The following is a 22,436-nucleotide window of genomic DNA, read 5'->3' on the forward strand; positions in this document are numbered from 1 at the left end:
TGCCAGCAGGAAGGAAGCAGAAGCAATTAAAACATATATTTCTCTATTAAGCAGATTATTTACTTAACTACCAATGGCTCCAACCAGGGTCCTTCTCAATGGAGACATAAAGAATAAAACATGGGATATTTCCCATTTAAGCACATACCCTACTACTGAGACATGTCCCATATAATTTTACTGTGTGAACAGATTTCATGCCCTAGAACAGGGGTGTCCAACCTTGGCAACTTTAAGACTTGTGGACTTCAACTCCCAGCAAAGCTGGCTGAGGAATTCTGGGAGTTGAAGTCCACAAGTCTTAAAGTTGCCAAGGTTGGACACCCCTGCCCTAGAAGGAACACCCTAGAGAGAACAAGTCAACTTAAAGCAGATAGATCTCCTAAGAAACTTCTAAGGAGCAACAGAAGCACAATTCCTATGAAATCTTGAAAACCACTACATTGGATTTTTATTTTATTTCACTTTTTAGTCCCAAAAGAATGTCACAAAGAAGGGAGGGATGGACGGACATGTCTGTTAGGACTACCAGATCTGAGCTGTGACAAACAACCACTAGATGGCCACCAAGAGATACAGAAAATTCAAATTTCTTAGCAGCCATCTAGTAGCCTTGTTCTTGTAGCCCAAACCAATTGCCTGTGAAGCACCTGATATGATTCCACTCTGAAAAGCCAGTAGTTTAAGCATGAAGTGATCATAATCTTTATTTGGAGAAAAAGCAAAAATAAATAAATGGTCAAGTCATTTCCTGCCCAAATTCCTGGAATGCGAATATAAAAACTATGTTATATTTAGAATAGAATACAGCTGGAAGGGACCTTGGAGGTCTTCTAGTCCAGCCCCCTCAAGCAGGAGGCCCTATACCAGTGGTGGCTAACCTTTTTCGGCTCCCGTGCCTAAAATTGCACATGCATGCCAGCACCCAGAAGGCAATGCGCGCTGCCCCCCACACACACTGTGCATGCATGTGCGACCCCCCACGCGTCTCTGTGCATGCGACCCCCGTGCACCATGCATCTCTGTACATGCATGCACAATCCCGTGAACGTCATGCGTCTGCGCGTGTGCTCGAGACCCCCATGTGCACCTGACAATCAGTTGTCGGGTGGGTGGTGCACACACATGCGCAGTGGGGCTCTTCCGGGCGGCCTCTCGTGTGCCGGCAGGTTCGCCATCACGGCCCTATTCCAGTTCAGACAAGCGATTGTTTTAAAAACCTCCAGTGATGGAGTGCCTGCGATTTCTGAAGGCAAGCTGTTCCACTAGTTAATTGTCCTCACTATTAGGAAGTTTCTCCTTAATTCCAGGTTACTTCTCTCCTTGATGAGATTCAAACCGTTGTTTCTTGTCCTGCTCTCTGGTGCTTTGGAGAATAATTTGACCCCGTCTTCTTTGGGGCAGCCCCTCAAATATTGGAATACTGCTATTATGTCATTTAGAACAATGACACTGAATAGTTTCCCCAAATTACAAGTCTAAAATAATGAAATATTTCTGAGTGTTACTCAATTCATGGAGAAGTTCTATACCTTCAGGTCCTCTGTGGAGCACTGATCAAACTGAAGATTATGTACCTTTTCTATGGAAAACCAACATATTTTATTCTTTGGAAGACAAGTTAAACAGGCTACTTTTACTGTATGGTTTGGCATACAGAAATAGAAAACAATGTTTCTTAAAACCCTTATTCTCTACTACCTTATAAAACAGGTGCAAAAAAGTTGATATAATCTGTTTTTTGTCTAATGTTGAACTTTTATCATACCAAAAGAGCACTAAGCACTACAGCAGCATATAATATTCAAAATGAGTAACATTTCTATCTTGCACCACTAAAGAACTATTTAAGAGGATGCAGATCCGAGTCAATGGTGTCCTGTTAAAGCATTTATTCCCATAAGTATTACACTTTTTAACAGATTTGTAGAATATATATATTGTTCGGGTATTTTCCCACGTCATTGTAGTTGTGCTTTTAAAGTTGTAGCAATGTTTCGGCAGAATCTCATCTGCCATCATCAGGCTTCTGTATAGTGTTCATCTGATGAACACTATATGATCAGATGAACACTATACAGAAGCCTGATGATGGCAGATGAGATTCTGCCAAACTGCTACAACTTTAAAAGCACAACTACAATGACGTGAAAATACCCGAACAAAGCTGAATGACATATATGTAAGTACCCGCGAAAACTTAAGAATATATATATATATGGCAGTTGGAAGGAAGAAGCAGCTGCAATCTCACATCACTCCGAGAAGCAAGAGCCAAAGACAGAGGCCTGATGATGATGAATGAGACTTCCTCGAAACGTTGCCTAGATACTTTGAATCTTACGCGGGAGAAAACCCGAACAACCAAAGATCCATATATATATATTATATAAAACTTATCTTCTGTAAAATGTTGTTTCACCACCACCACCCCTTTTTTTTTTTGAGAAGGTTCAAAGCAGGAAGAAATTCTCTTTTTTTGAGTTAATTTGCAATCTGGACAACATTCTACAACTAAGATGCATAAAGACCTTGGCACTCAAAGGACTTGGAAATAATCCGCCCATTGAGAACTCCATATACCTTTATCAAATTATCAGCAAGGAAAAAATCATTAAATACTTAATTGGATAATAAGTCCATAAAAATTAAATCAAATTTAGATTTTGTTCGGGCCCATCTACTACTCTGGGGAACCCAGACATCTACACAATTCTACTTAGAGTTTATTAAAGAGAAATGTTATTATTATATTTTTATCCCACCTTTTAAAATATATAACTCAAGGTGGTGAACATACCTAATATTCCTGTTTCCTATGTTCCCAACAACAACTTTGTGAAATGGTTTTAGCTGAGAGAGGGAGAGGGAGTGATTGCCCCAAAGTCACCCAGTCAGCTTTCATACCTAAGGCAAGACTCGAACTCACAGTCTCCTGGTTTCTAGACCAGCACCTTCACCACTACACCAAACTGATTCTTCTGGCATTAAATATTTTACTTGAGAATGTATAGAAGACCTTTTCAATGGGAAGATGACCATTTGATCTTTAATCAAATACTTAATACTAGGTTTTTCCTCAAGATTAAAGCTGCAGGCTAATTTTTAAAAATGGATCGGAGCACCATAAAAGAGTCCAAATTAAGCATAAAGAGTCATCCCAAGAGTAATATTGGAACCGCCATTCCCCATAGAACACTCATAGAATGATCTGTAGAAAATATAATGAGTTCAAAGCAATTAATCAGGATACTTTCTGTAATATTCATTTCAGTGTAAAACTTTCTGATGAGCTCTTCAGCATATATGTTGATAATCAGTTCAACCAGTTCAATTATTCAAAAATAATTATGCAATTCAGGTAACATTTGCAAAATTTAGTTTTCAAATGTATTTCTCCTTATTGCACGCTAATCAACAATAAAGTATTAAATTCAGGCAGTTTTGAACTAGAGTCATCATCAAAGAGTAGCGGCGGCAATCAAAAGACTGGAAAGTAGTCATCTTCAATTGGCCTAAAAACGATTCTCCTCCCGTGGATGGACAGACCTCGTTGGAAAATGGCTGGAGGAAAAGCTGGGAAGGACTCCGGGAAGACGAAAACCAAGACGGTATCCCGGTCACAAAGAGCCGGTTTACAGTTTTCTGTTGGTTGTATTCACCGGCACCTGAAATCGAGGACAACAAGTCATGGGCGTGTGGGGGCTACAACTGCCGTGTATAGTGCTGCTATCTTAAAGTACCTCACAGCTGAGGTTCTTGAGCTAGCAGGGAACGCATCTAAAGATTTGAAGGTAAAGCGAATTATTCCTCATCATTTACAGCTTGCAATAAGAGGTGATGAAGAACTGGATTCATTAATCAAAGCAACAATTGCTGGTGGAGGTGTAATCCCACATATTCATAAATCTCTCAATGGGAAAAAAGGTCAACAAAAACAGTTTAAAGGATTACTTATTAGAACTTTCAAAAAGCTATGTTGTCCATTGTTAGTGGATTTCCAATGGACTTCATCTGTGAAATACAATTTTGCCTTTCTTTAATCTTGAAGATGGAACCCATCAAGCTTTCTAATCAAAATTCTGCATTGAAGTCTTAATCTTATTTAAGTGTTACATGGCTTCAGAGAAGCTATTGTCTGTAGTGGTTCTTGACTGCTTTAGATATGTTGGATTTTAATGGGATTCTTGACATTGTTGCTAATATGTAATTTTTAATGCATTGAGTACATTTATTGAATTATACTATGACATTTAAAACAGATTTGGACATCAGCATTGCTAATTAAATGAAATTATAAAAACTTGAATTATAAAGCTTTGATGTTAATCTCTTGTAGTTAAGAACAAAAAGTTCCAAAAGAAACAAAAACAGTGCTTTTGTCTTGTACAGAATCTGAAGGAGTTAAATGAATGGATTGCTTTAAGGCAGTATGTTTGAACCATTTTTAAGATGCTGACAATGTGTATGATTAGTTTAGGTCAAGTTCTTGAAAAATACTTTACAGTAAGCTATGTATTTATATTGTTTGTTTAATTATTTGGTCCCCATTTCATGGAAGCTGCTGATCTTACTGAGTGCTAATGTGCATGCAGTGTGCTAGCACACATATAGATTAAAACCCTTGCAAAAACTGTAAAAAGAAGAAAAAAACCAATAAAGTATTAAATTCAGATTACAAATGGAATCTTTAAATGAGTGGTTTTTTTTAAAAAAAAGGAACGATTAGAGATTTTTTTTAAAAAAGAGTTATTTTGTTACCTAGTTTCTTCGTCCTATTCTGTGTTCAATATAAGTTCATTTACTCGACTTGGAAGATTTGATCTTCTTTATGTCACAACGTTGAAGAATCAAAGTTCCATTTTTAAATTTTCCTACCCGTCCTGTTGGCAATATGTTTGGTTTTGTTGTCTTCTTGGATTTTCTGTTTTTTAAAAAGAAAACGTATTTATGTATATGTACATGTTTATATAGACTGATTTTTATTACAGTGCTGACTCTTTGTGACCATATGGGTAGATTTTTGTGTTGTTTTTATATATACATACAAAACAAATGAAACTATACCTGCTTCTAGAGCAGGAGTCCCCAAACTTGGCAACTCTTAAGACTTGTGGACTTCAACTTCCAGAATTCCTCAGCCAGCATAGCTTGCTGAGGAATTCTGGGAGTTGAAGTCCACAAGCTTTAAAGTTGCCAAGTTTGGAGACCTCTGTTCTGGAGTTTGGCAATTGTATTTTAAAAATATATATTTTAATCACAACAATTGTTTCAACATTTTATCCTGAAAGTTTCAAACTATCAAGAGATTCCTATTGCTTCTGAAACTGAACCACTGTTTTATATTTGCCCAGTCCCATTTAGTGACAAACATTAATTATTTCTCTTTGCACTTCGCACACAGGGAAAAAAAAAGAGAGAAAGGCTAAAGGCTCAGTCATTTAATGCCCAAACTACAATATTGTTTAGCACTAGATATGAAAAAAGCTTAATATTTACAACTAAAATAAATACAAAAATAAATCCAATTTATTACACTTTGTTTATATTAGATTGAAATCTTGGCTCACCTCTCTTCATGCCCTTTCTTTTTTCTCCTCTTCAGAGAATCAGATTTATTTTCCTGATAATGAAAATAGGAATAGGAGCATGAATATTCTAATTGGTCATTTACCACACTTTCCATAAATCAGAGATGGTCCCCAAATGTAATGGAAACTGACTTCAATTTGTTGTTAGAATTTCCTGTAGCTAAATGGTCAGGTCTTATTGGAAACCATTGTACTAGAGCTTTCCTACTTGATTTTACGTTTTATTTTTAGATGAAATATTTCACACAAACCGTCATATTTTCTCTCTTCTTTGCTGCTTGTTTTCCTTTGATTTGCTCTTGAAGAATTTTGTAGTTCACATATTCCTTTTTCAGAGGCTGCAATAAGATTTTAATAACTCTATTTCAGTATTTTGTAAAAAATGCACCCCAAAAAAGAGAGAGAAAAGTTCATAGTGACAATAAAATCATGCATAATGATGGTTCTTTAAGTGCTAACATGATTCAATTTGATGCTTTCAATAGAAATATGGTTAAAATAAGTCTTATCAATGAGGAAGCTATGATCTTTAGGAATATGGCTATTTACTGTTCTCATTTCTTTGAGAAGATGGGATGCTTTGAGACAACATTTATGTAGATAATGTTTGACAGAAATGTAAACACCACCTTCCCTATTTCCTAAGTCTTAATGTAAATGCATTTCTGGCAGTACAAATTCAAGAGGCAAAAAGCTGTATTACATAAGATTTCTAAATATGTTCAATAGTAAAGCAACATTTTAAAACAATTATGCAACCACTCACATTTACATATTAAGAGCTCCCATATATATTAGTGAATAAGTTGGAAATATCAAGTGCAATACACCCCCCAAATTCAGGTTTGATGTTTGTGGATGAGCTTATCCTCAAGTGTATACGGTAATACTTCTAAAAAGTATTTTAAAGTGCCGTATTTCTTTTATGTACTGTATTTGTGGATAAGTCCATCCACAGATAAGCCAACCTTTGGATTTTTAACCTAAAATACCATAAAAAATGTGTGTAGATTTACCTATGGGCGGTGCATTTTTCATACTTCAATTAAAAATTCAAGAGCTGGCTTATACCCAAATATATTCAGAAGTACTAGTTTTGAAATTTTAAAAGGAATTTAATACAGAAAATCTGGATGAAGAGTGCTACGTTGCTCATCCACAATTTATTTCTGAAATTTCAAACCTCTCCCATACCCTCACTGCCATTTTAACTCCATTTGAAAACAGCAGCAACAACAACCAGGCAAAGGCTTTGGCAATGGGAAAGCTTTAAAGTCTCCTCTTCTGTAAATCACCTCTCGACTCACAAGAAAGTGTCATACCTTGGCCCCCAACCTGACAGCACGTTCTTGCTCCAATACTCTCTGTTCTTTCTTTGTAAATCCTGTAATTCCAAGCCGGTGCACTTCCAAGCGGGCCTAAAACATTTGCAAATACATTTGATTTTTTTCCCCCTTTAGTCTTTTGTAATTCTGCTTTTCAACAAACATAAGCATACAAGCTGAAGTTTCACAAGAAACACATTTGAAGAATTGCATAACACATCATGCCATCATGTTTCATAAGCAGATGAAACGTTCTGTACCTGCTTTCACAGACAATAAAAAACTTGAGGGATTTTTTTTTTGAGTCAACAATTGCCAGATTCATATGTTAACTGCAAAATGTGATTTCAAATTTTGGTCCTGGACAATCGACAAACTGATAAGCTGCATCTTAGGGGGATGTGTGTGAAATCCAAATTCCAGCAATTGATATAACTTATATCATTTGTGTCATTGTCTAATTGTAATAATCTGTGAGAATATCTTTCAGAGAAGCGGGAAAAGGAATAAAAGGCTAAGTCAAGTAAGAGGCAGCTTTGTCTCATAAACCAGACTTTCGACAACTATTTGGAACGGTCTGCAATATTTGAGGCCTGAAACCAGAGTCATGCCCTCAGACACTCTTTGTTAAATGTTTGACATTAAAGAGTTTCCCAGTGGCAAATCTATCACATGCTTCTAGTTTCTTAAGATACCCAAAATGAACAAAGAGAAGGACAGCAATCTGTATCTGAAATGAATGAACCGTCACATCAAAAATCTGGATGGAAACCTGAAATCCTGCATAGAATAATACTCCAGAAAATGGAATTCCAATCCCTGCCTATCCTCACATTCAGTATCTTTATAACACAGAGAAAGTTCTCGAGCTTCAAATATTAGGAGGCCCAGTAATAAAAGAACTTTCCATTTAGCCAGAATGTTCAGGTGATGATTGCCATGGTCTTATAAATAATGAAAACTCAATTTGGGTTTTGGTTTCAGGCCTAAAATATTGTAGATCTTCCTAAATAGTTGTGGAAAGTCTGGTTTATTGGGGGAAAATGGTAGGTTTGTGGCCTGGTTAATGATCTATGGACAATTCTGTCTTTTAGCCATCAAACTATATGTACATCAAATTAACTTACTTTGTCCAAGCGAAATTCTTGGGTGTCCATACATGGTTCTTCAGCATCCATTTTTGCCTAGGTAAAATTTAAAACATAAAATAGTATGTTTTGCTATTAAGTAAGATTTTTCAAATTATTTCCTATCGACGGCTTAAGACTGAACTTTGTTAGAGCAAGATGTTTTGAATATGATGATGGTTACAGAACTCTGAATATAGAAAACTACATTATTTAAACAAACACATCAATGCTCTATTTTAGATTAATCTGACAGCAAATCTCAATTCAATGGGACTTTTGAATATGCACGATAGACATGTACAAAAGACATGCTCTGGATCTTTAAAAAACTAAATAGGGTATCCATAAATATTAATTTTAAATAGTTTGCTTTATTGTCTGGTAGCTTTTGTAAGCTACACTTTCCTGATAAAAAGTTGTAATTCAAGTATACAACACATAAAGAATAAGAATTTAGTTACAGAATATAAGAATTTAAACAAGAACATTATAAAGCATGTAATATATTTTATTACAATGAATTGAAAAATTACATGCTTGTAAATTTGTAGAATATGCCCTTTAACACCTGCCATCTGGAAAACAAAATGTATTAGCATGTCTGCTGAAAAATGAACTAACTAAAATATAATTATGTACACAAAAACCTTGATTTTCCCTATGAGAACTTACACATCATGTAAATATAATTTAAACGTGTGGGCCTAAAGAAAAAAAATGAAGAGATTAACAATCCTGATAGAGATTCCATTTTATTCTCATTACACAAGCCAGTTTGGTATAAGAATTAATCACTAGGCTAAAATTAGGAGATTTGAATTCCAGTTTCACCTTAAGCACAAAATCCAGTCATTCTCTCTCTCAGCCCTGAGAAGGAGAAAATGTCTAACCACTTCTGATAAATGCTGCTGAGAAAATTTCAGGGACTTGTCCAGCCATTCTCCAAGGAGTCAAGACTGACTTGAAGGCAAAATCTTATTATATCTGAGAGCTGTAGAGCATGGTGAAAAATGAACTAACTAGATCATTGAACGTTTATCTTATAAAAGTCTTTGTGCAAAGCTCAGTTCAGTTGATAAATGATTCAATTAGCTGTGCCCCAAACTAAAAGGAAATCTCAAGGACACGAATAGTTGGTATAGATTCAGCCTGTAACCAAATCTGATCAGAAAAAGGCAACTTATTTAGCAATTATGATGTAACACCAAACAGGATGAGAACCCAAATACTTGCCCTAATTACATCCAGCAATCCTGTATTAGCATTTTAAATGTTAGTATTTCACCATTTTAACAGCATTAACACATTAGCGTGTGCTCCTTTACCTTCCTCAGGAACACTGTGAGGAAACATCATTTGTTTCCAATTTCTTTTAGTCACAAGTTATTATGCAATCCAATTCCTTGACCATAACTAATCTTGTGGGATCCAATCTGGGTCCGACACTGTAACCAGAAGTTTAGTCTTCTGAGTAAATAACTAATCTTAACTTTGTCAATTCAAACATGGCAGTATCATGCTATACAAGCTGGATCTAGAACAAACCCTTCTAAAAGAAAACTGCAGGAAAACTTCCAACACAACAGGCTGTTTCTGCTGGTAGAATAGAGAAAAAAAACACCTCAAGATCAATTCCCTCTCCAGTACATGGGGGCTATGCAACTAAAGAGAAAAATCTGTGAAAAATGGCTTTTCCACGATGGGAACATTTTGACTGAACTGAGCTCTTTTTTGCTGGGTGAACTATGGAACAACAAAAATGCATTCAATTTAAAGCCATTTTTTAAAATTAAAAAAAAAACTGCAAGTAATCCTTGAGTTAGGACCACAATTGAAACAAGGGATTCAACCTGTGTTACTATTGGTTCGGTGATTACGTTTTGCGCACGCATGTAAAAAACCTTAAGTTGGGATGCCCAGACAGCTGAAAAGTGCTGTGCGTGGGTGCACAGCATTTGAAAAGCCACTTTTTCCCTGCTTTTTCAACCTCAACTGTGCCACGCAAAGCAGCTGAGGTTGAAAAAGCAGGAAATAAAGGACAGGTAAGAGCCCAGGCAGGTGGGTGGGCCAAACAGCAGCAAACACAGAACTGGTTCACTGTCTGCTGCTCTTCAGAGCTACCGGTTCTATAGAGCCAGGCAGCACCAGTAGCATCCCACCCCTGAATTGAAACCAGAATTTCGATTGCTAAGCAAGGCGGTTGTTAAGTGAGTCACTCACAATTTTTTGGCTGTGGCTGTTAAGGGAAACACTGACGTTAAATGAATCATGTGTGTCGTTAAGCGAGTCTGGTTTCCCCCATGGATTTTGCTTAGAAGCCAGCTGGGAAGATTGCAAATGATGACCACATGAGCCTGGAAGGCTGCAACCATCCTAAATACATGCTGCTAGTTGTCACTGCCCCAAATTCTGATCACACGATCATGGGGATGCTGTGACAATTGTAAGCGTGAGAAACAGTTCCAAGTCATTTTTTTGAGTGCCCTTGTAACTTCAAATGGTCATTAAGTGAAGGGTGGTAATTTGAGAACTACCTGCAACAGCACTATAGGCAACCTGTTGTTCTATATTTGGATATAACAAAGAACCTGAGTTAAACTAAAAAAGAACACAATCTTCTGAATCTCCTCCTTATGACCACACCTAAATATCAGAGGAGGAAGGAGATGCCCATAGCTCAGAACAATATGGGCCTTAAACATCAGGTTGTTTCACATGATAGGAGTGGCTTATGGTGGCTTACCTGTTTTTTAAGTTTTCTAAGCCAAAAGGACGCAGCGTGTTAAGCAATAAAACAGGCAACGCTTTCAATCTTTTTACCATTAGCCACAGTACTCAAAGTAAGAGAATGCTGGGGAGCGTTAAGTAAGTAAGAGTAAGTAAGGCTGTGAATGATTTTGGAGTTAAGAAGAAAACGGTTTCCTTTCTGCGTGACAGGTTGAAATTTTGGTTTATTTAAACTGTTTGCTTTAGGAAGGTTACATTTCTTGGGTGCTAATGAAAACACTGTGATCATGTTGCACTTTCTTTCCCAAAAATCGCCAAACACAAAAGTGTGCATTGTGCAAGTACATTACCGTGGTGCAATAATGCTGAGGAAGGAGCTTTGATTTTTTTTTTTCTTGCTGTTACTGTATTGTTGAAGTGAATGTGTTGCTGGCCTCGGTTTTGTTGCTGTTTAAGCAGACTGTTTAAGTATTCCTAGTCGGTGCTCCTTCTTAGCAACCAAAATGTATTTAATTATTTTTAAACAAGAGTAATTACCTTCATCAGTTTTGCATCACTATATGTAGCAGGTCATATTCATTATACACACCTACTTCTACGGTCTTAAGACAGGACTATTTTTTCATCTTGCGTAAGCCTCTAATGATTGTCAACACTTGACAATTATTAAACATGTGATTCTATAGTCAGTAAATTGGCATAGATTAAACAAGCTTTATGGAGAATTATATTTGTCTATAGAATTTTAATTATGATTCCCTCTGAATTCTATTCTTTTTATAATCCCCCTTGGCTTATAATGTAAACCAGTACTCCAAAGCTTTAAACACTTGAGTATAAAACACGATAATAAAATTGTAATTATCTGTCAAAAAGAAGGTCAGAATTCATTCATACAGTATATTTCTAAAATTCGGGTTTTCTTTCTTTTTCCTATCTTGCACTTTCTTTTCTTCGTCTGAATAGTTTTTTATTCAATGTAAAATTCTTAATAAAACTAATTTTAAAAACTAGTCTGAACCTTAAAAGCTGACAATAAAACTCTGGCAATTAAAGTCATTTGGCTCTTGCTTAATTTTTTTGAAATACTGGTATTTGGCAATAACAGCAAGCATGGAATTCTACTACTACCTGTTTGTGAGTCAGTTCCAAACCAGTTTTGTAATTGGTGGATCCCATGTGGTAGTTTTAGATTTAAAATAGATACTGGGAAAGAATAGTCTAGAAACACTGAGAAATGAAATAGTACCACATTATAATTCCCATCATCTCAACAAGATTTGCAAGATTGTTGAAACAAACAAAAAATTCTGTCAATAGATTAGATTGGGCATTGGACCGCAAAAGTCAGGACAAAGGTCATAAAATATAAAAGAAGAATATCACAGAATTCTAATTAAATTTTATCTCAATTTTCCACAACTGCTATTTCCTGCAGAAGTCCAATAAGTGAGTGGTCTGGTTTGATCTGATTTGAACAAATTTTGCCTTGCCTTTAGAAGTTCAAATTTGAGTATGGCTCTGTCCACTTAGGCATCTTATTTGAAAGCACAACCTTATCATAGTCTCCTACTTTGTCCAATACAGAAAATTATGACTAGTTTCAAAGAAAATAATTTAGGGTTACCAGATCTAGGCTGCAAAAATTCAATTAGTCAAGAGACGGTAGCAAAAATATAAATAAATATTTTATTAGTGTCTGGGTGGTTATGGTTATTTCTACAGACCAGGCTGGGTAGGTCAATTCAAAGTTGAATTAATATATGGACCTGTTTTGGAGCTGGTACAACATCTCAAAGAAAATAAAAAGCTATGAATTAATCAGAAGTATCCTGATATCAGGGTGGGGGGCGGGCACAATGGCTCAGTGGTTAGAAGATGCTGAACTGAATTATTACTCATCTTGTAAAGAGAAGAACAAACAGGTTGTGTGTTGCGGCAAAATGCTACCTTGCAATTAAATGTGATATAATTTTAACTGCATATACGTATTTATGAACATTGTGCTATGAAGAATTCCCATATAGTAAAAAAGACTTGCAAATATTAATTTACTTAGCCAACTAAATTATTCTTAAACGAACAGAGTATATTCACAAAATGAAAAGTCCTTTCTTTCTCTTTGGTCATATGGTGATAATGTAGGCAGGCAGATCAGTAATGTTTTCATGGTGATTTGCAATTATTTTTGAGAAATCCCTTTTATAAAATGAATGTTCTGCTTCAAAACATGAGGGAATGAAATATGAACGCCTTACCTTTAAGTCATCACTTCCAGGAATTTCAAGTTTAGCTTTCTTTTTTGTGTGTCGACCCAGGAATGTTACAACTTCAACCTGTGTTGCCTTTTCTTCCTGGGCACTTTTGAATGGGAATGGATGAGGGGAACTGGAACCCGAGACACATTTTTTCTGATTAACACTTGCTAGTTCATCTTTCAGATTGTCAAAGAAGTTGGACACATTTTTATTCTTGCCCAAAGATGTACCAAGTTCAGGATTGGCAAGTGATATAGCAGAGGTGGCCACTGTTGCTGTTATCTGTTGAGAGTGTCTTTTCTTGTTCCTTTTCTTTTTGCATTTCTCTGGTGGTGACTCACCTGTAGTTTAAAAACAAACATATTCAACTCCTTGTTCCATTCAGCCCAGAAGGAACTAAATATCCTATGTTTTGGACATTTAAATTATGTGGATATTTTACTTTTATCAAACAAAAATCAAATGAAACATCTCCCACTTAAATTGGTAGCAATGTACACATTTTATCATGCTCAGAACTCAGAATTCAATGTTCACATTCACAAATTGCAGTATTAAGTGCTACCAGTATAGCCTCAAGTGTTAGCAACCATGTAGGTAAGATTTTCTCCAGGATGATCTGTCTTCAGTCTAGCCTGTTAGACCTTACAATGGTGCATTCTGCTGTTGTAATCAAGCCCATTGTTGTCTGTCTGCCTCTTTTTGTTCTTTCTTTCCACTTTTCCAGAATTATTGACTTTTCAAGGGAGCTGAGCCTTCACACAATGTGCCCAGAGAATTATAGTTCAAGCCTCATCATTTGTACCTCAAACAAGAATTTGGGACTGATTTGTTCTATGATCTAATTGTTTGTTTTATTATTATTTTTTGTGTGTATTCTCAAAATTCTATTCCAGGGGTCACCAACCTTTTGGACCTCAGGGACCACCAACTCATAATTTTAGATCCCAGGGACCACGAACCTGGTTCTGTGGGTGTGGCCTAATTTGTGGGTGTGGCTTGGTGGTCAGGTGACTGGCTGGGCATGGCTTGTATGTAAATATTATAAATATGTATATATATATTGAATTTTTTATTTAAAAAAAAGCAACTTTTACCCAAAATCAGGCAAAGCAGGCAGACTGAGTTGCTCACAGAATCACAGATTCATTCAGAGATCTATCTATCTGCCATTGGCTAGCTCAGTCTCTCAAATTTGCTTGCCAAGTCTGAACTGAATTTACTTGCAAGCAAACCTTCAGTCCTAAGGGAGGTTTGGCTGTACTGAGCAGAAGATCTAAAGACTAGCTAGAAAACGAGAAATCTAACCATTTCCTGCTTCCTAGCTAATCTAAATCTCCTGGCATAGCAGAACAGATGATGGTCGGAAAAAGGAAAAATAGCAATTTAGCAGGCAAGTTTACCGGGTAAGGAGTGAGTGGGTGGGGAGGGTTCCCATGGGTCATTTGGGCAGCTCAGCCTTGTGTTTCTGCACAGCCTGGATTAATTGCTTTGTGGGGGTGCTCTGGGGGTGAGATTTCCTGCATCCCACCAAAATTTTCTCATGGCCCACTGGTGGGCCACGGCCTACCGGTTGGCAATCGCTGCTCTATTCCAACACATTTTTTCACAAATCTTGCTGAGCCATTTTGTTTTATTTTTAAAATGTACTTCTTATAAGCTCTTAAACATTGTGAGAACATTCTTGGTTCTGGCAAGATAACGTTAAAGTTATCTACTAGGAACAATTTGGCACATTCATGTGGATAGCACAGGAGATAGATTCTACTTTTATCCAGAATGTTTTAGTAAGTACTAACATGGGTGTCATGTATACTGATGTTTACATTTCATACATATGAACTCATAAATACATGAATTGTAGCAGATGCCAGGACCTTGTTGTCCTTGGCAGAACTTTTTTAAGCCAAGCGAACTTGGACCTGGTTATTATTTGTATGAGAGAATATCAGGAAATTTCTAGGCTAAACTAAAAAGTGTCCTGAAAGAAGGCAATGGAAAGCAAATCCGTACTGTTGCCATAAAAGCAGAAGCATTTTTGTGTACTTGCTAGGAACTGATGCATTGGGGATCTGTATTTATTTTTTGTAATTTTAATTGTTCTTGTATTTATAATTGTTTTTAAATTTCTATTTTTATTACATTATAAGCCGCCCAGAATAATTCCAAATACTGAGTTGGGAGGCATATAAATTTAATAATAAAATAAAAATTGAGCTCAATAAGACCTTTTTTATTTATACATCTTTGAATATATATATATATATATATATACTTTCATATTTGTTATTGTATATAAATTTTAGCTAAACACTTTAACAAGCTTACAGTTGAACATTTTCATTTGTGTAAAAGTATTTTAGAGCCTAGGTGTGGATACGTGGAACAATGAAAAACACAGAACCTTCTGTAACAACTTAAAGGGGATCCATACATAGCTACATTAATAGAATATACAGAATAATTTACCTAGTGTATCTCCTTATCATCCACAGATCATTGAGCACAACAACATATCAAACATGAAAACATGTTTGGTATGGTACTTATTGTATTTTTGAAGAAATTATTTTCAAAACTAATTTGCAGGTGTGAAAATGTCAAGAAACTGAAATTAGGACCTGTGGGGTGAGTATTGGAACTGGGTTTCTGCCCAGAATAAACAAAAGATAGATCCCATAAAACTGGGGTCTCCAACCTTGGCAATTTTAAGCCTGGCGGGCTTCAATTCCCAAAAGTCCGCCACACTTAAAGTTGCCAAGGTTGGAGACCCCTGCCATAAAACATATGTTACCTTGTTGCTTAAAAGCTCTCTAGGATTGACGGGTCTAATTAAGACTGGTTGGTTTCAATGGCCGGAAAGTGGGCGTTTCGAATCGCTTCGCCTTGCTTTAAAGAACTACATTACTAAAAACCATCAGTGCAACTATAACACGTGAAGGCTTCTCAGCTCTTCAAGATTTCACTTCTACCAGCTCCCCCTTCTTTCCAGCATCCATTTCATTGCGCCAGCCCCTTGCTCCGCATAAATATTTTTAATACAGTATTGGGAGCAGGAGATGGCTAAGAATCCGGCACGGGAAAGGAAAAAGGGGGAGTAGGGGTCCGACGACAAGAAAAGGGGGACGCAACACCGAAACCCATCGTCCCTGGGAAAAATCAAGATTCGAGAGCACCTACCGAAGTCATACAGGGAACCGAGGACGGTATCCAGCAACCTTTCTGCAAAAGCGAAGTCTTCCTTCTCGTCCTCTTTGGGCGACGGGCTCTGCCCGCCCGCGCTTCCCACCATGCCGCTTCTTTTCCCCTGCCCTTCCCCTTCCTTTCCCGCAAAGGCGATCACCACCCCAGAGGAGGTTTGGCCCCGCGCGGAGACCGTCGCGGTCAAGATGGCGGCGCCCACCTGGTACTTCCGCCCTTTTTCCCCGAGTGACAGATTCCCTCCTCCGGCTGGCTTCGCAAAGCAGAGCGGCGTGGGCGTCGACAAGCAGGGGTGGGTGGATGGGTGCTACCGGTAACCGGCGGAGGGAGCCAGCCAGACGAGAGTGAGTACAGCCGGGCACCCCGGCAGGAGAAAGCAGCCTGGCGATGGCCACAGCGGCCGGGGCAGCCGCTCGGCGCGGCCTCCCTGTATACTCGGTGAGTAGCTGCTTCCCGCTTTGGGACGGGAGAGACGGGGCGTGTACACACCCCTTCCTGGGCATCTTTGCGATTGTAGTAACGGGACAGCCGCTTCCTTTTTTGGGCTGGAAGAAGCGTGTACTGCAATGGTTGCCTGGCGCTCAGCAGCTGCAGCGGCGACCGTCGTTCCCGTCCAGTATTTAAAGCCTGTTCCGATAACCTTTTCTTCTAGTTGTGTCGAGCCACACTTTTTGCATTCTGGCTGGGGATGGTGGGAGTTGTGGTTCCCCACTGCGAACCAACATCGGGCTGGGCAAGGCTGCCACAGGCACCCGTGCTTTGCCTCCCATATGCATGGATTCAAGGCTTGTTTGCATTTCTTTGTACCCGTGTTGTTGTTCTGGAGTAATGCAGAACCCGTTAATTGGAATGATCACATTATTAATAAGACAAGCTTTGCCTTGAAAAATATAATAGGGGCTTTAAAACGTTACGATCTTTTGCCGTGTAAAATAAGAAAATAAGCTGTCGGTGTGAAACAGTGCATGTAGGTGTTGATTGCTGAGCAATGTGTAATCTTATATACATTTGAACAGTTTCGATACAGTTGATACAACTAATGCTTTAATCACAGATATTACTCAGATGATAAAATGGTTGTCCAGACTTATGTTCAAAATATATAGTATGCTGAATGTTCTTTTTTTTTTTTTAAAGGCATATAGGGTATAAATAAGATGCAATGTTTATTGTGGTGGTTAAGATGTTAGACAGGAAGATCAGGTTAAAATCTACCCTCATTGGGTGACTTTGAGTCAGCCACTATTCCTTAAAGTCTACTCTCAACCAAATTATAGAGCTATTGGTGTGCTGTTTTCAACTACCGAAGAAAAGGTGAGAAATAAATTTAACAAATACCGGTACGTTAGTAAACTTTTATTTTATATTTCTTTATTCTTTATATTGCCACCAAAAACAAACCATTAGGCTAGAGAGTATTGTTTTGTAATAGTCTATTTTCTATTCAGCATTTCAGCATGTGTGATCTCGATGGAATAATATGAGATTTATCAAATGCTTATCAAAAAGTAATAGATTGCCGACTCAATCATAATGTAGGAGGGGTTAGTATCTATAAATACTGATGCTTATAATTCAGAAATACTTTAAATATTTAATAACCCCATCTCAAAATAATTACAATAGGAGTAAGGAATGACATCACAAAACTGATATATCCATGTGATCTTGGAAGAATCTCTAGCAACCAAAAAGTCTTGAAGTCCTGACAATTGCTTCAATATCTTTAGAGATATTAGATTACATAAGTTTGTCATACGTATGTTTAATAATCTATATATGATATATAGAGAAAGCCAGTTTGGTGTGGTTAAGGCATCAAGGTAGAAACTGAGTTGTAGTCCTGCTTTAGGTATACAACTAGCCGAGTCACCTCGGGCTAGTCATTTTTCATAATCCTAGGAAGAAGGCAGTGGCAAACTACTTCTGAAAAACCTTGCAAACAAAACTACAGGGACTTGTCCAGGCAGCCTCTGAGATTTGGACATGACTGAACAGAAGAAAAAATATATCTTGCTGTCCCAGTGGAACAGGGAAGCTAAATGCATACTGTGAGTGTTGTACTGCTGGTAATTGGAAAATGTGTAAATACTTCCACAGAGTCCCCTTGCTCTTCTCAGTGCTAATGGGGATATGATTGTGCTTTAACTGAGTGGTTTTTCTAGTCTGACTTGTGCAATCCTTCATTCTCAGATATTATTAATAAGCATCCTTCCCTTCTCTTCCCAAGAAGTGAATGCTGTATTATAGCATACAGGTAGTCTTTGACTTACAACCACAATTGAGCCCAAAATTTCTGTTGCTAAGTGAATTTTGCCCCATTATACAACCTTTCTTGCCATGGTTGTTAAGTGAATTACTGAAGTTGTTAACACAGTTGTTAAGTGAATCTGGCTTCTCCATTGACTTTGCTTGTCAGAAGGTCACAAAAGGGATCACATGACCCTGAGACCCTGCAACCATCATATATATGAACCAGTTGCCAAGCATCTGAATTTTGATCACAGTCTGACCATGGGGATACTCCAATGGGTGTAAGTATGAAAAATGGTCATAAGTCACTTTGTTCAGTCCTGTTGTAACTTTGAATGGTCACTAAATGGACTGTTGTAAGTCAAGAACGGGAAGATTTCAATAGTGCCACTGAAGGAAACAGAACTATGCATCTCTTTGGGTATTCATTAATGCAAAATTAAAAATTCTCTGGGCAGAGCAGTACAGTGACAAATGCAGATTATGCACCTCAGTTTTGGGAAAATATATCTAAGGAAGTTATCAAGACTTTTTTTTATATGGAGTCACAGTATTACATCATCATGTTACCTATTCAGATTAAGAATGGCTCTTCAGAGTTTTGGGCAGCAGCTCCTTCTCACCCTGTGAGATTTGAAAGTGGAAATGTCAGGGTTTGGACAAAGATGTTGTTGGGTATTCTGTTTCCAAATTGTGAAAAAAAGATCTGAACAACAGATTAAAAGTGCCAATTACATAATCGCACGACTGATGGATATTTGAATGTTGCAATTATTTAATACATATCCATTCTTTCCAATGGTCAGTTAAAGCTATGTTTTATTGTGTCGGTGTGCCGTTAAACTCTGTGATGCCCAGAAACAATCTAGTATAATAGTTGGATATTCAGTTATAACAATAATAATAACAGCAATAGCACTTAGACTTATATACCGCTTTGTAGTGCTTTCCAGTCCACTCTAAGCGGTTTACAGAGTCAGCCTATTGCCTCCAACAATCTGGCTCCTCATTTTACCCACCTCGGAAGGATGGAAGGCTGAGTCAACCTTGAGCCTGGTGGGATTTGAACTGCTATTTGAATAATTTGAATAAGTATTTGAATAATCCTGGCTTTGAGATTATTTTTATTGAAAAAAGGATAAAATCTGTTAGAAGTATAAGTAGTCCTTGAATTATGAGTGTAATTCAGCCCACAATTATGGTCTTAAGTCATGATGGTTGCAAAACGGATCACCATGCAGCCAGACCTGATTTTGTGAGCTTTTTCACGAGAGTCGTTAAGCAAATGCTGCGGTTCTTAAATGCTATGGAGTGGGTTTTACCAGTAACCAGAAAAATGCTGATTGCCAGCAAAAATGTTGTAAATCATAATCATGTGACCACAGAAAGCTTCTGTAAATGTGACCTGGTTGCCTAGCACCCAAAATGTAGTCAAGTGACCGGGGGTGGGGGTGGTGTTGTAACTTCAAAACCAGGTTGTAAGTCCCATTTTTGGGGTACATTGTAAATTTGGTCATATGTCGAGAACTACTTGTAAAGGCAGTTGCAGTAAAATGATTCTTTTATTTTTTTTGTTTGGAACCTGGCTTAGGCTTTTAAAAGCAAAAATAATAGGAGAAGAACATGCAATTCTTCAAATTTATGTAAATACCAAACATCTTCTCACCACTCTTTTTAACCTTCAGAAACTAATCTCTAAATTCAGTTCTTTCATGTCTCATGTCAGATTATATTGTAAATCTGAGGGTGTCTCCCATTCTTTTGTTAATTGGTTTAGGAGGCAGAGATTGCTTGAAAGATACAGATACATTAAATAAATCCCAGTAAAGTTGGGTAATTTGTTTCTGAATCCTCTTTCTCACACTTGTATCATATTTTAATACTTTTAAGGAACTCTACTAATGTTAGGGATTTTACTTAGACTCTACTAATGCAATCTTCTATGTACTCGTCTATGTACATAAATACATGTATAAGTTCCTTTAAATTCAATACTACCTACTATCAGTAAGTAGTTATAGATAACTTTATGATCCCAGGAATATTTGGTTCAGAGTGTGCCTTCTTCCCCGCACATGGATCCCCTGAGTGTAATAGTGTTCTTCAGAGCAGAATACCAGATCTTGAAGATTATGTAAACGTTTTCCACTTCTTCTGGGTTCACATTATGAGGATTTTAGCATTCTATGAACTTTTAAAGTTGGAGTTCTTCCAATGTGCGAGTGGGATGCAAATAGGAGGAGACTGTGTTATAGAACTAGCCAGGTTTAATGTAGCTTCAGATGAAGGAAAGAAGACCTGGCGGTATCAGTAGGATACATTTTCTAGAATGTGTAGATGCCAGAAATAATCCCTTGTGGCTCATTTGTGTGAGTCAACTACATCTTACAAATTGACAGTAAATATTACAAAAGTATTGCATAACTTTTATCACCACAAATCTTAAAAGCTGAACAAAATCGTTCAAGCTGCCATATCTACCTGGAAATAAATCTGCTGTGGTTGCTAGGACTTATTTGATGTGCCTAAATGACTTAAAGCATGGTTTCTATTTGATTGTCTTTTTGAATGTAGGGTAATTCTGTAAACTCAGGTTTAAGATTGGCTTTCAGATCCTGGTTTCTGGAGAGATACAATAAACTACAACTCTACATTAGAACATAAGGACCAGTTTGGTGTAATAGTTTGAGGTAGGAGGTTAGAAACCAAGACACTGTGTTTTAGTCCCTCCTTAGGCACAAATACCTGCTGGCTAACTTGTGGCCAGTCACCCTCTCTTAATCCTAGGAAGAAGGCAGGGATCAAACCACTTCCAAAAATGATGTCAAGGAAACTACAGAACTTGTCCAGGCTGACACCAAGAGTCAACACAGACTTGAAGGCAAGGAAGGAAGGAAGGAAGAAGGGAAGAAAATAAAACAAATCATAATGCTTACTTCTCTCTCTTTATTTGGTTGCTCACTCATGCAGGTGGAAGTGCAAAAGCTAGAACAATGCGTTTTTATATATAGAAGTGTAATAAGCGAGAGTCTTTTACTTAAAACTGTGTGCTAATGTGGCCAGTGTCTAATTCTCCATCTGTATTATCCCCAGCAGAAAAATCTCACATCAAAGAAAAAATATGAATTTGAAGATATTTTGGAAGAGCGACGGCAGTCCAGTGACCTCAGATATGCAATGAAATGTTATACTCCTGTTGTTTATAAAGAACTTTCCCCCTGCAAGCCAAGTACCATTAAAAGTATTGTTCTACAGTCTGAACAGGTTCAGTATGTCATCAGGCAGGTATGGCAACCTTTTATCTGCTCCCCTTTCAGTTGTTTGTCAGCTGGTGTTTATCATGATTTGAACAGTAACTTTGTTACCTACCAATATGCTAATTATGAACTCTTATCCTGGCTCCCTAGTTTTCTTTTTTCTCTTCCAAGATTTGTGATTGAACTCTTCCGTGACATAATTATGCTTTTCCATTGTAGTTTTGAAGCTCCCTAAAGATATATTTCAGGGAGATTTGTTTGATTTGTGTTGATAGTAATTAATTTTGTTAAAAGTTGTCTGGAGATATACCACTCAAGGACATATAGTTCTACTGTCTTGGTAATATCCAATGAGGCTAGTCCCAATTCTTTTCTTGGGTGGGATGCATCCATCCGTACAGCTGCTTCTGCTTAATAAAAAGAGTATGTTTTGTACATGAGTGCTCTTCAGACCCAAATGCCAGGAATTTACTGTAATTATATATCATATTTCTTATATATGATTGAATTTTATAGTTGTTTTTGCATAAACTGTAGCTTGTATACTCTATTTAGAGTTGCCTCAGGCAGTTTATACATTCATAAATAAATGCATTAAAAAGGCATTATTATTTAATCAATTGCAGCTAGTCCTCAACTTAAGAACACAATTGAGCCCAGAACTTATGTTGCTAAGTGATAAATCTGTTAAGTG

At 37.3% G+C, this 22,436-nt stretch overlaps 2 protein-coding genes and 1 pseudogene across 8 annotated transcripts in view; 2 read left to right on the plus strand and 1 right to left on the minus strand.

The window, feature by feature from the left end:
- Positions 1 to 3,362: 3,362 nt before the first annotated feature.
- On the minus strand, positions 3,363 to 16,340 carry FSAF1 (40S small subunit processome assembly factor 1). Its single transcript, XM_026705160.2, has 8 exons — positions 16,212 to 16,340; positions 13,032 to 13,372; positions 8,044 to 8,100; positions 6,914 to 7,009; positions 5,843 to 5,929; positions 5,571 to 5,623; positions 4,762 to 4,924; positions 3,363 to 3,668 (listed from the first exon to the last, which is right to left on the minus strand). The coding sequence occupies exons 1-7, from the start codon at positions 16,321 to 16,323 to the stop codon at positions 4,798 to 4,800; spliced, it is 873 nt and encodes a 290-aa protein (XP_026560945.1). The 5' UTR covers positions 16,324 to 16,340; the 3' UTR covers positions 3,363 to 3,668; positions 4,762 to 4,797.
- LOC113439332 (histone H2A.Z pseudogene) lies at positions 3,540 to 4,426 on the plus strand (annotated as a pseudogene). Its single transcript, XR_015744395.1, has one exon. The product of XR_015744395.1 is annotated as a histone H2A.Z pseudogene (transcript).
- A 13-nt stretch (positions 16,341 to 16,353) lies between the features above and the next one.
- Positions 16,354 to 22,436, plus strand: part of GNPAT (glyceronephosphate O-acyltransferase) — a 28,542-nt gene continuing 22,459 nt past the window's right edge. Inside the window, exons 1-3 of one of the 6 annotated variants that reach the window (XM_087937797.1) lie at positions 16,490 to 16,670; positions 18,135 to 18,283; positions 21,582 to 21,770. In XM_087937797.1, coding sequence (XP_087793923.1) covers positions 18,275 to 18,283; positions 21,582 to 21,770 — 198 coding nt within the window. In that variant the 5' untranslated portion in view covers positions 16,490 to 16,670; positions 18,135 to 18,274. Of the gene's footprint in view, positions 16,671 to 16,694; positions 17,547 to 18,134; positions 18,284 to 18,651; positions 18,767 to 21,578; positions 21,771 to 22,436 lie in introns of those variants that run through there. The other 5 variants (XM_087937804.1, XM_026705158.2, XM_026705157.2 and 2 more) reach the window with 5 other exon arrangements.

The sequence above is a fragment of the Pseudonaja textilis genome, chromosome 1 (genome assembly GCF_049901715.1).
Source record: "Pseudonaja textilis isolate UNSWEBS1 chromosome 1, rPseTex1.2, whole genome shotgun sequence".
Classification (NCBI taxonomy): Eukaryota; Metazoa; Chordata; class Lepidosauria; order Squamata; family Elapidae; genus Pseudonaja; species Pseudonaja textilis.